The sequence below is a fragment of the Vanderwaltozyma polyspora genome, genomic scaffold (genome assembly GCF_000150035.1).
Source record: "Vanderwaltozyma polyspora DSM 70294 KpolScaffold1055 genomic scaffold, whole genome shotgun sequence".
In the NCBI taxonomy this organism is placed as follows: domain Eukaryota; kingdom Fungi; phylum Ascomycota; class Saccharomycetes; order Saccharomycetales; family Saccharomycetaceae; genus Vanderwaltozyma; species Vanderwaltozyma polyspora.
Window position 1 is genome coordinate 216382 of NW_001834686.1, and position 14773 is coordinate 231154.

Sequence of the window (14773 nt, forward strand, 5' to 3'; positions counted from 1 at the left end):
GTTGAAAAGCTTTCCCATATTTTTGTTGTTCCTACTGTTATATAAAAGATCTGTGTCAATAAAACTATTCTTTCAATTACAATTTTGTCGTTCAGGAAATTTTATTATTTTTTAATTTGCATCTTTTTTATGAGTTTTGCATTGATTAATCAATCTCTATTAAGTAATATTGGTATCAGTGTCAAATCTAATGTTCCTACAATTTTATCACGATCAATACCATTATATTTAAGAAATTTTACTAAAATTAATTATTACAAGAGAAAAATGTCTACTACTTCTGATGTTACAAAGAAGCCTTATAAGATTCATGATTTGAATTTTATTAAACCGGATTTGGATGACAGGTCTTATCGTTTTATTGAACTGCCAAATAAGTTTAAGGCTCTGTTGATACATGATGCTTCAACTGATAAGTCAGCTGCTTCATTGGATGTAAATATTGGTGCTTTCCAAGATCCAAAAAATTTACAAGGTTTGGCACATTTCTGTGAACATTTGTTATTTATGGGGTCAAAGAAATTTCCAAATGAAAACGAATATAGCAGTTATTTGAATAAGCATGGTGGTTCTTCCAATGCTTATACAGGTGCACAAAATACAAATTACTTCTTTGAAATAAACCATGAACATTTACATGGTGCATTAGATAGATTTTCAGGATTTTTCACTTGTCCATTATTTAATCCAAATTCGACTTCTAAAGAAATCAATGCTGTCGACAGTGAAAATAAAAAGAATTTACAAAATGACGTTTGGAGGATGTATCAATTAGATAAATCCTTGTCAAATGAAAAGCATCCATATCATAAATTTTCTACTGGTAATTTGAAAACTTTAGATGAAATGCCAAAAAAGGAAGGTTTAGATATTAGAAATGAATTATTAAAATTTTATAGTGATTCATATTCTGCAAATTTAATGAAACTGTGTGTCTTGGGTAGAGAAGATCTGGATACAATGTCGGACTGGGTTTATAATTTATTCGAAGCTGTGCCAAATAATAATCGACCATTACCTGAATATAACGAACCCATATTACTAGAAGAAAATTTAAAAAAAATTATTCATGTTAAACCTGTAAAAGATTTAAAAAAATTAGAAATAACTTTCCTAGCACAAGATATGGACTTATTTTGGGAATCAAAACCTCAACATATATTAAGTCATCTAATAGGTCATGAAGGTTCAGGATCCATCCTATCACATTTGAAGACATTAAGTTGGGCTAATGAGTTATCAGCTGGTGGTCATACTGTATCAAAAGATAATGCATTTTTTTCAATCGATATTGATTTGACGGAAAATGGTTTCCAACATTATAAAGAAATCGTTCATATTGTCTTCCAATATATTGAAATGTTAAAGATTTCCTTACCGCAAGAACGCATCTTCTTAGAATTACAAGATATAGCAAACGCGAGTTTTAAATTTAAACAAAAGGTTAATCCATCAAGTACTGTATCTAATTTATCGAAAGCTTTGGAAAAGGAATATATTCCAGTTGAGAATATTTTGAGTACCGGCTTATTCAGAAAATATGATCCTGAAATTATGAAGAACTATGTCAACTCATTATCACCGGACAATTCAAGAATCACCTTGGCCGGTAAAGCTGTAGAAACTGATTCTAAGGAAACTTGGTATGGTACTGATTATAGAGTCGAAGATTATCCAAAGGATCTTTATGATACAATCAAAAGTCCAGGTTTAAATCCTAATTTATCAATTCCTCGTCCAAATGAATTTATTGCTACTAATTTTGATGTTGAAAAGTTCGATGTAAATGAACCTTTGGTTGAACCTTTATTATTGAAAGATTCTCCGGTAAGTAAATTATGGTACAAAAAAGATGACAGATTTTGGCAACCAAGAGGTTTCATATATATCACTATGAAATTACCACATACTCAAGCAAGTGTGATCAATAATCTATTAACTTCTTTATATGTTCAACTAGTTAACGATTCGTTGAAAGATCTACAATACGATGCAGCATGTGCAAACCTACATCTGTCTTTCAGTAAGACAAATCAAGGTTTAGATATTACAATTTCAGGGTTCAATGATAAATTAATTGTACTACTACAAAGATTCATTTATGGAGTTAGTGTCTACCAACCAAGTAAGTTACGCTTTAAAATTTTCAAAGAAAAGACTATACAGAATTTGAAAAACTGTTTGTATGAAGTTCCATACTCACAAATTTCTACGTTATACAGTTCTTTGATTAATGAAAGAACATGGAGTGTTAAGCAAAAGTTAAGCATTATAGAAAAAATTACTTATGAGCAATTCCTTGCATTTTTACCAACCATCTATGAGGAATGTTATTTCGATGGATTAGTTCATGGAAATTTTAGAAATGAAGAAGCTGTAGAAATAGATTCATTGGTTCAATCTTTGATAACTACTGATATTGTTAATTTACATGTTAAAAACACAAGATTGAGATCATATGTCATTCCAAATGGTGAAACGTATAGATTTGAAATTGACTTAGAGGATGCAGAAAATGTCAACTCGTGTGTTCAACATGTAGTTCAACTAGGAGGATATTCTGAAGAATTGTCAGCAATGAGTGGTTTATTTGCACAAATTTTAAATGAACCATGTTTTGATACATTAAGAACTAAGGAACAATTAGGTTATGTTGTTTTCAGTTCCAGTTTGAACAATCATGGTACTGCAAATATTCGTATTTTAGTACAGTCTGAACATTCTACCCCATACTTAGAATGGAGAATCGATGAGTTCTACAAGTCATTTGGTGAAACTTTACGTAATATGTCGGACGATGAATTAGAAAAGCATAAAGATGCATTATGTAAGAGTTTAATGCAAAAATATAAGAATATGAAAGAAGAAAATTCTAGATATACAGCGGCTATTTATTTAGGAGATTACAATTTTACACATCGTCAAAAGAAAGCAAATTTGGTGGCCCAGATTTCTAAAGATCAATTAATAAAGTTCTTTGAGGACCATTTCATTAGTGCTAATGCTGCTAAACTTGTTATTCACTTAAAATCCAAAGTTAAGAGCAGTGATAAAGATATTAATGAAGATAAATTGGATGTTAAGAAATATCCTACTGGTAAATTGATTACAGATGTAGATGAATTTAAATCTAAATTGTATGCTGCACCAATTCGCCAACCATTAAAAAAGTTTGATGTTTACAAACCATAATTTTGAGTAGAAGGTATTTAATACTATAGATAAGAAGGCATTAAGTTTTTACTGTATATATGTATAATTTATTTTTATAATATAATACAATTTGGAATTCCAGAGTTATTTAAAATAAAAAATACTGGATTATATTTATGACAAATAGTTATGTTTATTAAAGTAGCAAACTCGATGAATTTTATAGATCAAAGAGGAATAAACGACTAACAAAAATTATTTATATATATACCTTTGTGAATTTTAAAGACAAAAAGAAAGTATGAAAAATATTAATTGTCAAATAGCTTATCTGTACTTGTTGAAACCAATATCATTGGCCTTTTCTCTGAAACATTGACGGCAGATGTTCAAGGAGTACTTTCTGATCAAACCGCTGTGAGAAGCACAGACTCTACATTGACGAGAACCTTTACCGAATCTTCTTGGGTGGGAGAACCAAACGTTTTCGTGAGCCATTATGGATGCTGTTAAAATAAATTAAAAAATTGTTAGTAAAAACACGAACTCGAGATTTATTTTATTTTGGGATTTCAATTTTAACTTTCAGTCTCTAAAGAATTGATAATCTAAATTTTTAAATAGCATATTTTTCTTACTCTTATTGTTTGGACATTGAACCATCATTGACGAGTATTAGAAAATAGCTTTCCCATAGTTAGGAAGGATTTTTTTCAGAAAATATTAATCTTCTTCTCTTGTACTAGAAACAATCTAAATTCTAAAACCAATAAACACTCAGAATGCTGAATCTATTGAAGATAGGATAATTAGATTGATCACTAGTCTGAAGCAATGGCAAATTGAGATGGTTTCCAACCACTACTAATTCTTACGTTTGATGTAAGAGAAAACTTAGGCATTATTTTGTATTCGATTAGTTCTTACATTCGTCATTCTGTAAATTATATCTCTTGTTATTGTTTATCTCTCTTCAGTACGATTAAAATTATTCCCATTTGTTTAATTGCTAAAATTTATAATTCAACGTTATAGTACATACTATTATGAAAAGTTTCTTTGGATATGCTTTTCTATAACTTAACAAGTAATAATGAAGTGTAAAGTGCAATATTGATTCACTTTCTTTTAAACTATTGTGACTTTTCAATATGGACAACCAAGAAAAGAGAGTAAAGAGAGGATTGAGTGTCTCGAAGGAAGGTAATTAGAACAAGGTTAAGCATAGTAAGTGATAGTAGTAGATTGAATGAAATTGATGATAGATAATGATATTAGATAGAGTGTTGTACTTGGAGAACACGATATCATCGATAGGTTAGGTGAAGGATAAGTGTGGATGGGTTGAACGAATGTGTACAAACCGTAATAGTAATGAGAATAAGAATAATGATGATGAAGATGAAGATGCTGATGATACTTGAGAAGTAAAAAGAGATATCATCAAAGCATCGCTAGAGTTCAAATTAGTTTGAAAGTGAAAAATTACATAAATTCAACTTGTTGTTGTAGTGTACATTACAGGTAGGCTACGGTATATTCTAAGACTTTACCATTCCAATTACCAAGTAAATTTTTCAAATCGTGAAACTTTTTCGAATTGGAATAAAATATTGTGCGTCTGTTTGGCTTCGATTTCTGTTAAAAACTATCTTGACTGTCTGTCGGAAACTATTTTTACCAAGACACAACCGGAGAAGAATTCGAAATAGAAATATTGTTAAGTAGTTAAGTTAATACTTGATTTCCCTCGCTCCATCCCTTTCGGAAAAATAACATAAATTCAAAAAAACAAATATATAGGTGTACGGATGTAAATATTTAAGTGACTTTTCTATAATGTATGGGTGTTAAGCTCGCATGTGCAGTCATTGGCGGTCTCTTTCTTGGTTTTTTTTGAAAAGGTTTCGGAGCTAAACGAAAATGAAAATGAAAATGAAAGTGAAAGTGAAAGTTAAAAAATATTCGACGCTTAAAGTCTTGAGACAAAAAACATATGATCACATGTGTTCGGAAATTCTCATAGTTTATCCCACTTTGGATTTCTCTCTTTGTCTCCCTCTCTCTTCGCCGTTATAGTATTTTTTTTCACAAGCACTTCTGCATACTAAAGAAACAATCATCACGTGCCTCCATTCTTGTCCAATTACACCCTCCGGAAATAGTTCACCGCCTCTAATATCAAACTCCCGAAAAGACTTATCATATTCATCCCATCAACTTACGAAATTTGTAACTAAAGCTTACTGACAATATCTGGTAGGAGTTCCATTAGTATATTCATTCTAATATCCAAATATTGAAACTAGATGAGATGAGATGAGATGAGATGAGATGGATTATTATTAAAGTTCAAACAAATTTAAATATTTAGAGGGAGTTTTGTTTACATAATGTGATGGATTTTAGTATCGCATATCATCGTAGCTTCTATTGAGTTTTATGTAATATTTGAAAGTAAGTTTTTCAGAGTTTAAAATAGAACACCTTGTGAAATTTATAAAGGATTAGTAATTGGTATTGCAATATAGTGCCGAACTAAAGAGGTTTGAAATTTTAAAAGTTTGAAATTATTTTTTTTAAAGTACTTTTAATATAAATAAGGGTCTTGAGTTCTATAAGTTTTGGGTACTGCTATATTTATTTATCTTGGAGAATATTTGTTGTTTTATTTAGCTTATTTCTCATCCAGAATCAAACAAGTTATACTACTATCTAAACGAACAAACAAACTAGACTTTTAATAATTGAAGAAAGAAAAAATATGAGTTCAAACGCTTTATTTACTTGTAACTCATGTGTTATACAATTCAAATCGAGTGATCTCCAAAGATATCATATGAAAACAGAATGGCATAGGTATAATTTGAAAAGAAGAGTTGCACAATTACCACCCATTACTGCTGATGAATTTGCTGAAAAATTACAAATATCTGAACGTGAACAACAATTACATAAATATGATGAATTTGGATTTGAAATTTTAAAACCAATAGATGAAAATAACATCAAGCATAAAAATCGTAATAAACATAAGAAATCTGTTCAGAAATTTAATGATGATGCTGATGCGGATGTTGAATTAGGTGAAACTGACAATAGACTAACTAGAAAGGATACTGATGAAGAAGTTCATGGCGATAATTTAGTTAAGACAAGATCAATTTCTCCAGCAAACTCTGTAAATTCAAAATTATCAGAATTATCAATGGAAAGTAAAGATACAAATACAGATTATGGTGAAGATACTGTATCAGAATATGGATTCACTAGTGATTCAAATTATGGTACAACTGAAGATGAAAATTATACCTCAACTGATGAAGATGTTACCGATGAAGAATATGATAATGATAGTATAGATTGTACTGAATGTATATATTGTGGTGTGAAGAATAAAGAAATTGAAAAAAATGTGAAGCACATGTTCCAAAAGCATGGTTTATACATACCAGAAAGATCTTATTTAGTGGACCTTCCTGGTTTATTATCATTCTTATATGAAACTATAATTATCGATAATCTATGTTTCTGTTGTAATTTCCAAGGGTCTGGTGTCGAGAGTATTCGTGATCATTTGATATCTAAACGTCACTGTCGTCTGCCGTATGAGTCAAGGAAAGAACGTGAATTATTTGCAGAATTTTATGATTTTAGTTCATTGGACGAAACGCCAAAGCAATCCACACCTACAGATAAACCAAAAAAATCAATTCATTTCAATGAAAATGTTGAAGTTTCTGAATCTCTTCCAGAAGATGAAACCACAAGCAGTGGCAATAAGCATGGAATAAATTCAAATTACACAACAGTTTCTGTCGATGAATCGGGGATGGAAATAACCTTACCAAACGGCACACGAGCAGGACATAGAGATGGACAAAGATATTACAGACAAAATCTATCGACTCCTGATGAAGGTTCAGAAAGTAGAAGAACTGTAACGGCTGCTGATAGGAGATTGATAAGTGGAGTTACTGAAAAAGAGTATAAAAAGGGTTTGAAGAAAATGCAAGAAATGGAAAGGAGAGCCATTAGTAAGCAAATTTTACGTGAAGGTAAAAGGGTCAATTTCCAAAAGCATTATAGGGACGAATTATTGCAATAATCAATTACATCATTGTATCAAATTGCTAAATTACTTGTACATCACCTAATAAAAAAATGCATATAATCTTAATTATTTTGTTACATAGGCCATATTTAGTTAGTAAAGCTTTCAGATGTCCTAGTCATATCTCTATTTGCCTCATTTTTGATCAGTACTGATGATCCATCTACTGAATAGTTTTCAGATTCTTTGAAGCTTGTCACTTCTAATTCATTTGGTATAGACTGTTTCAGAGGATTTTTATCTTGTTCCAGAACTGTTCCATTTAGTATTGAAATGGTTGGTTCATATAGCGTACCCAGATTGACATTTGGACTAGCCTGGCTACAGATCTTGTTAAAATGATCAAGTAACTCTTGGTAATGATGTCTACTTTGGGAAACAGACCTTTGTGAACTTTCAGTTCCTACACTTAGGTTTGAACTGCTCCTATTGCTCTTATAAAAATTAGATGATCCTGCATTCTGCGAAGCCCAAACCGTTATGCTACTTAATCTCTTGTTTAATATGTCAAATGCCTTCGATTGGGGTAAAATCATTAAAATGCCGTACAAACTCTTGTATAGGAACGGGTATTTTTGTTGTTCTAACAACTGCAGCCTCATCCTAGTAAAAACTGGAGATTCCAATAATTGAACTAAAACATCTAATTGCACAAGATCACTTAAACCAAGATCATAATTAACATACGCTTGAAGAACTGAGTAAGCCAGATCATAATTTTCTGAAACCAAGCACAGTGATATCACTGAGACAGGATTGTAGCACCACCACTTAAATAGCGTATTGAAAAACATTCCGTCTTCTCCTTTTCTTAATTTCTTCCTTAATGAGTCAACCTCATTTGCAGTCATCAAATTGGTGCTTAAAATTTGTATCATCATTTTACTGAACATAATGTCATCTCTGGAATCTAGAAGAGATGACAATACCTTATAAATACGTTCAGCGGAAAGCCTGGCACATAGTTGTCTCATTATATAATTAGCACGGGTTTTGAATAATTTGGGATCATTCTTCAATAAGTTTAGTAGATCCCCCAAAAACTTCTTTAAGTAGTCATCTTTTGAATCAACACATAAGCAATTCAACAGACATAACGCTTTTTCTATTAATCTTGTATCATTATCAGATAGTGATTTCAATAAAGTTAAAAACATACTATCATTATGCTCAAAAATTTGATTTGGTGCCTTCTTGTGAATCAGCAATAACCAGTCAAGACATGCTATTTTTGCATCAACTTTACTATCAAAAAATTGTAGGGTCAAGCTATTAACAATTGACCCATAGGCAATGGCGTTTGGATTCTTGTTATGATCATAATTTGCACATAATTTCATAAATTTGGAATTGACTATTTGAGCTGATTCACTTATACGGTTATCGGAATCACCTAATAGCTTCAGTAGTAAGGATAATATTTTTGAGAAGTAAGGTATAAAATCACCTGAGGATAAATCCATTAAACTTTCAATCCAATGCAATGATGCTAGCCTAACTTCATATTCGGATGAACCTAAGTTGTTAACTAATATCTCGATGATATCAGGGAAATTTAAATGAATATCCTGACCTAAAATATATTCTTCACCATCACGAATTGATGTAGACTCTGTCACAGCACCTTCTTCTTCTGTTGGCGTTGTTGGTATGGAACCGGTTACAGGTATTGTGTTGTTTGTTTGAATTGTTGAAGGTGAAGCCACTTCATTTGAATCTGTTGATAGTTTCCCTAGTGCATCTAGTAAATGTTTTTTCTTTTGAGCTATCAAAGTTCCTTCATTTTTTTTAACCGGTGTATCCTCATCGCTCTTTGGTTCACTGGAAATGCTTTTTCTTGCCAAATCATCCTGTAATTTTGATATTCTCTCTACTTCTTGTAATAAAAGATCCATTAATTCATGTGTAACAGTTCTCACGTCCTTATGAGAGTCTCCTAAAAATGTGAATAAACCCCCTAAAAATGATGGCAAATAAGAAATCAATTCTAACTCTGGGGTATTTAATAGAACTTTTAACCAATCTACTAAAAATACACGAGTGTCTGGATTTATAGCATATATCCTTTCTGATAGCAATGGTATAAACTTTGGTAAAGAGAAGGCCTGTTCATCATCTTGGCCATGCTCCTCTCTGTAAACATTGCCTGATACGACATCGACTTTTGTAGCAGGAGGCATATCTTTAGGGTCATTATTAACCACGCTGATATAATTTGAAGCTCGCTCTGCTACTATATCCTTAATTAATCTATCTAATAATTCAGCGGCACCTCTGACTGATGTTTCCGTGTCAGCACTTATTTTACATAAGACATCGAATACTTCATTGAAATAGACCAAAATTTCACCCTTGGCTATCTTAGCAATATTGTATAAACTTTCACAGGCATAGAATCTAACTTGATCATTCTGATCACCAAAACATGCAAGCACAGGAGGTAATATATGATGTAAATATCTTCCAACGTTATTTGTACCTAATGCAATTGCAGCTGCAGCTAGCCCCATCAGCCCAGCATTTCTAGCAGTTGGTTGATGTAAAGCATAAGCATAATCTCTACAAAGCTCATCGATTATTTTGTCTACACGAGCATAATCTCCATCGATCACACATTGAGTAACTAACTTTTGTAACTCTAGAGCAGTTGCTTTCCTCTTTTCGTATAATTTATCACCGAGACCTTTAGCAATAGACTTATCCATATTCTTTAAGTTCTCCTAATCTGCAATTTTACAATGAAACGACACTCTCAGTTGATCAGACCATGTAAACTTAACTGTTCTCCTAGTTGATTTCTCTTATATTAGTTTTTATTAATTAACTTTCCCATCAGGAAGGTTAAAGGTTCCTTTCAAGTTTATGTAAAATAGAGTCGCGTAAATTGATCGAATATTTAAATTTTACGTGTACCACATTGATGAAAAAAGATTATTAAACGGAAGAAGGTGATGAGCTTAATTGATATTTTAATGTTGGATTAAATTGTTCTATGCCGATTCAGAACGATCTATAGGTTGCTTCAGATTGTCACATTAGTATTCCAAATAGTTGAATTAGTTATAAGGTTTTAAAAAACTATCAATTGACTTCCAGTTAATAGCCAAGTTATTAACAAACTAAAGCAAGAAGAATAACAACTGGAATAGTAAAGGATGGACAGCTATCCCTCAAATGTTATATTGCTATTATTGCAGATTATTTTGCATAGGCAACAATCTATATCACACAAGGATAAGAAGAAGGATTATAATTTGTTGTTAGTTGAGCCAGTGATAGATACTGAGGTCCTAAAAGAATTTCAAAACCATAAATTAGTGAAATTGCATGCCCCAGATATGTGTAATATTCAATTAAGAAGCTTGAGGTTACTAGTTAATGAAATATTTGAAAAGGGTATTCCAGAGGTTGAAGGAAATATACCTGTCAATATCGTGTCCTTAGCTAATTATTATTATGCCAAAAGAATTAAACAAATTGAAGACGTTGAATTGCCAAGATTAAGAAATGAAATGAAAAGTAATTTGGGATGATTAATTATATTGTTTTATCTTACATTCAGATTTATATATTGTATATGGATTGCCTATCGGTGGCTGGAGTGAAATATTTTCCTATTAGTGTTAATTAAGGAATTATACTATTGATATATTTAGGGGATGTACCTTATCACATATAAACAGTTGTCATAAATGGGGGAGGTGATCATTATTATTATTATTTGATAAAGCTTAATAATACTTGTTTTAATGCATCATTATAAGCTATTTTTTTGGCATCATCTAAAGATTTTTCATTTTTTGATGTTAAAAATGCAATACCAATTGCTTGAGAACTAGTGCCGTCTTTTAATGTTATTCGAACTTGTGATTCAACAAATATATTTGATTTATCAAAAACTTCATTTTTAATAGAATTGCTATCGATTACATCAATAGTCCATTTGCTATCACCAAATGCATCATTGGCATAAAATAATAATTCAGTCAAAGATATTAATTTATACAAATTATGTTTCCCATACCTACCGCTATGGTGAATATCACAAGTACTATTTTCTATTAATTCTTTAAATTTGGCAATTGAAGAAGCTGCCCAATCTGAACGTATAACTAGTGGTTTTTCATATAGAAAACCGTCATTACTCTTTAATCCCCTTTCAAATAATTTCCCATCACTAAAGCTTCTTCTCCCTACATCATTGAAAATATTTTTGTTATCCAATATTGACTGATACATTATTTGAATAGGTATTACTATTGGCATTCAATATCGTTCCGCTTCAACCAAGTGATCGTATCCTCACAGTTTTAACTTGATTAACTATCTAATCGATGGGATGTGGAATATATCCCAGGATCAAGATTCGATTTACAATGGTAGAAATCAAGAATTTCAGATATCTTAATATTGGCAAAATTTAAAAAATAAGAGCAAGGAGCTAGATTAATTTGAAACCACGTTATTATAAATTATCAGCATCCTGATTGATGTACTGTTCATTATGATTAATCATTATTCAGCTCATTAATAAACCAAATATCTGACAAATGAATGAATATTGTCTGTGGCTTTAATTGGATAATATGACATCATATTAAAAATCGCACGTGATAATTTGTAAATTAAGATAATAATATCACGACTATCAAGCGACTTAAAACCTCAGTCACCTATACCAATTAACAAAGTCATAAAGAAACCTGAAATTAATGAGGATAACCATTTCCGATAGTAAACCAATGAATTGATTTAAATATACAGGTAATAACAATGTCTTTATAAATGGCAGGAACTTTTTTGTTATGAACTTAGATCAACTGTTTATCGAATCAGTTGGTTTAAAATGAAAATTGCGCACTTCTCCCTCTTAATTGATTTTAAAGTAAAAAAAAAATACATCCATTGATGATATAAACTGGGAATTAAATGATATACATCCAACTCTCAAGCCCTTGTTTTCAATAGTCATATTTTTGGATTTTTACAAGCTTCCCTGTATTGACATATTTGATTCATTTTTTTTTATGCTTGGATACACACTAGAAGGAAAACAGGAAAATATCAAGCTCATCGCTAAGAATAATTTAAAAGATTTGAAAAATTTCATGTATAAGTAGCGATAGTTTGTTAACAGGGTATATGTATATATATAGATCTTTTGTTCAAGTAATTGGATTGATATATACGAATTGAAGTGATTACTTACTTGTTCTAGGAGTATTTATTTTTACTATAATACTGTTGATGTTGATACGGGGTTTGAGCATTGGTAAAGGCCCTTTGTTAAGGAGGTTTTATCGAGTAAGCTCGATTCTGCAAAATGTCAAGGGTGATAATATAGTTAGTGATTCAAATTTGGTCAATGTTGGTAAGAAATGGGAAAATAAGGTTAGAGATTGTGTTGAATTGAAAAATGATAGTAGTTCTAAGGATATATATGTTCTATCAATGTTTCCGTATCCTTCAGGTACTTTACATTTAGGACATTTACGTGTGTATGTTATTAGTGATGTACTAAACAGGTTTTATAAACTTAATGGTTACAATGTACTTCATCCAATGGGTTGGGATTCATTTGGTCTGCCTGCAGAAAATGCTGCTATCGAAAGAAGAATTAACCCTGCGGATTGGACTATTCAAAATATCTCTAAAATGAAGGATCAAATGAAATGTATGTTGGCTAATTTTGATTGGGATAGAGAATTGAGTACTAGTAGTCCAGAATATTACAAGTTTACTCAATGGATCTTTTTGCAATTATTTAAACAAGGTTTAGCTTACAGAAAAGAGGCCGAAATCAATTGGGATCCTATAGATCAAACTGTTCTAGCTAATGAACAAGTTGATGCAGAGGGACGCTCTTGGAGATCTGGTGCTATCGTTGAAAAAAAGTTATTAAAACAATGGTTCTTGGGAATTACGAAATTTGAGAAACAGCTAAACCATGATTTAAATTCTTTGACAAATTGGCCAACAAAAGTCAAGGCAATGCAGAAACATTGGCTTGGGGAATCACATGGTACTGATATCATCTTCAAATTGAATGGTGAACATCTAAATTCTGTTGAGATTTTTACCACCAGAGCAGAAACAATTTTTACAGTGCAATTTTTGGCATTATCTTTGAACCATGAGATAACCAAATATTTCTCAGAAAAAGATTCAAATCTAAAGCAATTTCTGGGGAAAACGTTTCTTGAGGACTCAAAGGAAGGTTATCGAATAAATGAATTATATGCAATTAACCCAATTACAAAAGAAAAAATACCTGTATTTGTTGCTCCTTATGTGCTGGACACTTATGGACATGGAGCTGTAATGGGCTGTCCTGCCCATGACGAACGTGACCGCGAATTTTGGTTAACATTAGGTAATAAGCATATTAAAGAACCTTGTTATGGTATGCCTTTAGATAATGCTGATCTTAAGTCAAACGGGAATTCAAAAAGCGGTGAAATGAACGCTACCACTTCTGAATTCCAAGGAATGTCTTTCAAGTCATGTAGACAAGAGATTACCTCCAAACTAAGTACATTGGGTTTGGGCAAAACTGCTGTTAAATATAAGCTAAGGGATTGGTTGATAAGTAGACAGAGGTATTGGGGAACGCCTATCCCTATCGTGCACTGTTCTGATTGTGGACCTGTGCCTGTTCCAGAAGACCAATTACCTATTTTGTTACCAAAGGTACCAACTTTAACAAAGAAAGGTAATCCACTAGCAGATGTGCCAGAATTCGTTAATACTAAATGCCCAAGTTGTGGAAATGCAGCTAAAAGAGAAACAGATACAATGGATACTTTTATTGATAGTTCATGGTATTACTTTAGATTTACTGATCCAACAAATGCAAAATTACCTTTTTCTAAAGAAAATGTAAATAGATACATGCCAGTGGATTTGTATATTGGTGGTGTCGAACATGCAATTTTACATCTGCTATATTCGCGTTTCATAGCGAAGGCTTTAGGTACAGCTGGTTTTTGGGATGGAGCCAGTGTTAACTATGAGCCTTTCAAAAAGTTGATTACCCAAGGTATGGTACATGGGAAAACGTATAAGGACCCTAATAATGGTAGATTTTTGAAACCAGACGAAATTGAAATTGTAGAAAATTCTAAGAACTCTGTAATAATCAAAAGCACTGGAGAAGAACCTGATGTTTCCTTTGAAAAGATGTCAAAATCAAAGTATAATGGTATTGATCCTACTAAATTTATTGCAAAGCATGGTCCAGACGCTACTAGGGCTCATATTTTATTCCAAGCTCCTATTGAGAATATCTTAAATTGGGATTCCCAAAAAATTGTTGGTATTGAGCGTTGGTTAAATAAGTTGATCAATTTAACAAACCAAATCACAGCATTGGCTTCATTTGATGAGAAATTTAGCACACCTGATGTTTTATCTGGTCCAAACGCCAAATTTCATAATGAATTTCAAACTTTAGTTCATTCAATAACAATATCTTTTAAAGATAATATTTCATTAAATACTGTTTTC

General features: G+C 31.6%; 7 protein-coding genes across 7 annotated transcripts; 4 read left to right on the plus strand and 3 right to left on the minus strand.

Moving 5' to 3' along the window:
- Window positions 1-129: 129 nt before the first annotated feature.
- On the plus strand, window positions 130-3192 carry STE23 (metalloendopeptidase; the record flags this gene model as incomplete). The annotated part of the gene is made up of 1 exon (XM_001646534.1): window positions 130-3192. The coding sequence occupies one exon, from the start codon at window positions 130-132 to the stop codon at window positions 3190-3192; it is 3063 nt and encodes a 1020-aa protein (XP_001646584.1).
- Window positions 3193-3480: 288 nt separating this feature from the next.
- RPS29A (40S ribosomal protein uS14) lies at window positions 3481-3651 on the minus strand (the record flags this gene model as incomplete). Its single annotated transcript, XM_001646535.1, has 1 exon — window positions 3481-3651. The coding sequence occupies one exon, from the start codon at window positions 3649-3651 to the stop codon at window positions 3481-3483; it is 171 nt and encodes a 56-aa protein (XP_001646585.1).
- Window positions 3652-5917: 2266 nt separating this feature from the next.
- On the plus strand, window positions 5918-7261 carry REH1 (Reh1p; the record flags this gene model as incomplete). Its single annotated transcript, XM_001646536.1, has 1 exon — window positions 5918-7261. The coding sequence occupies one exon, from the start codon at window positions 5918-5920 to the stop codon at window positions 7259-7261; it is 1344 nt and encodes a 447-aa protein (XP_001646586.1).
- A 95-nt stretch (window positions 7262-7356) lies between these two features.
- VAC14 (Vac14p) lies at window positions 7357-9972 on the minus strand (the record flags this gene model as incomplete). The annotated part of the gene is made up of 1 exon (XM_001646537.1): window positions 7357-9972. The coding sequence occupies one exon, from the start codon at window positions 9970-9972 to the stop codon at window positions 7357-7359; it is 2616 nt and encodes an 871-aa protein (XP_001646587.1).
- Window positions 9973-10422: 450 nt separating this feature from the next.
- On the plus strand, window positions 10423-10800 carry SWC7 (Swc7p; the record flags this gene model as incomplete). Its single annotated transcript, XM_001646538.1, has 1 exon — window positions 10423-10800. The coding sequence occupies one exon, from the start codon at window positions 10423-10425 to the stop codon at window positions 10798-10800; it is 378 nt and encodes a 125-aa protein (XP_001646588.1).
- A 184-nt stretch (window positions 10801-10984) lies between these two features.
- Window positions 10985-11533, minus strand: Kpol_1055p88 (uncharacterized protein; the record flags this gene model as incomplete). Its single annotated transcript, XM_001646539.1, has 1 exon — window positions 10985-11533. The coding sequence occupies one exon, from the start codon at window positions 11531-11533 to the stop codon at window positions 10985-10987; it is 549 nt and encodes a 182-aa protein (XP_001646589.1).
- A 981-nt stretch (window positions 11534-12514) lies between these two features.
- NAM2 (leucine--tRNA ligase NAM2) lies at window positions 12515-14773 on the plus strand (the record flags this gene model as incomplete). The annotated part of the gene is made up of 1 exon (XM_001646540.1): window positions 12515-14773. A coding segment is annotated over one exon (2259 nt), but the record flags the coding sequence as incomplete, so codon positions are not given.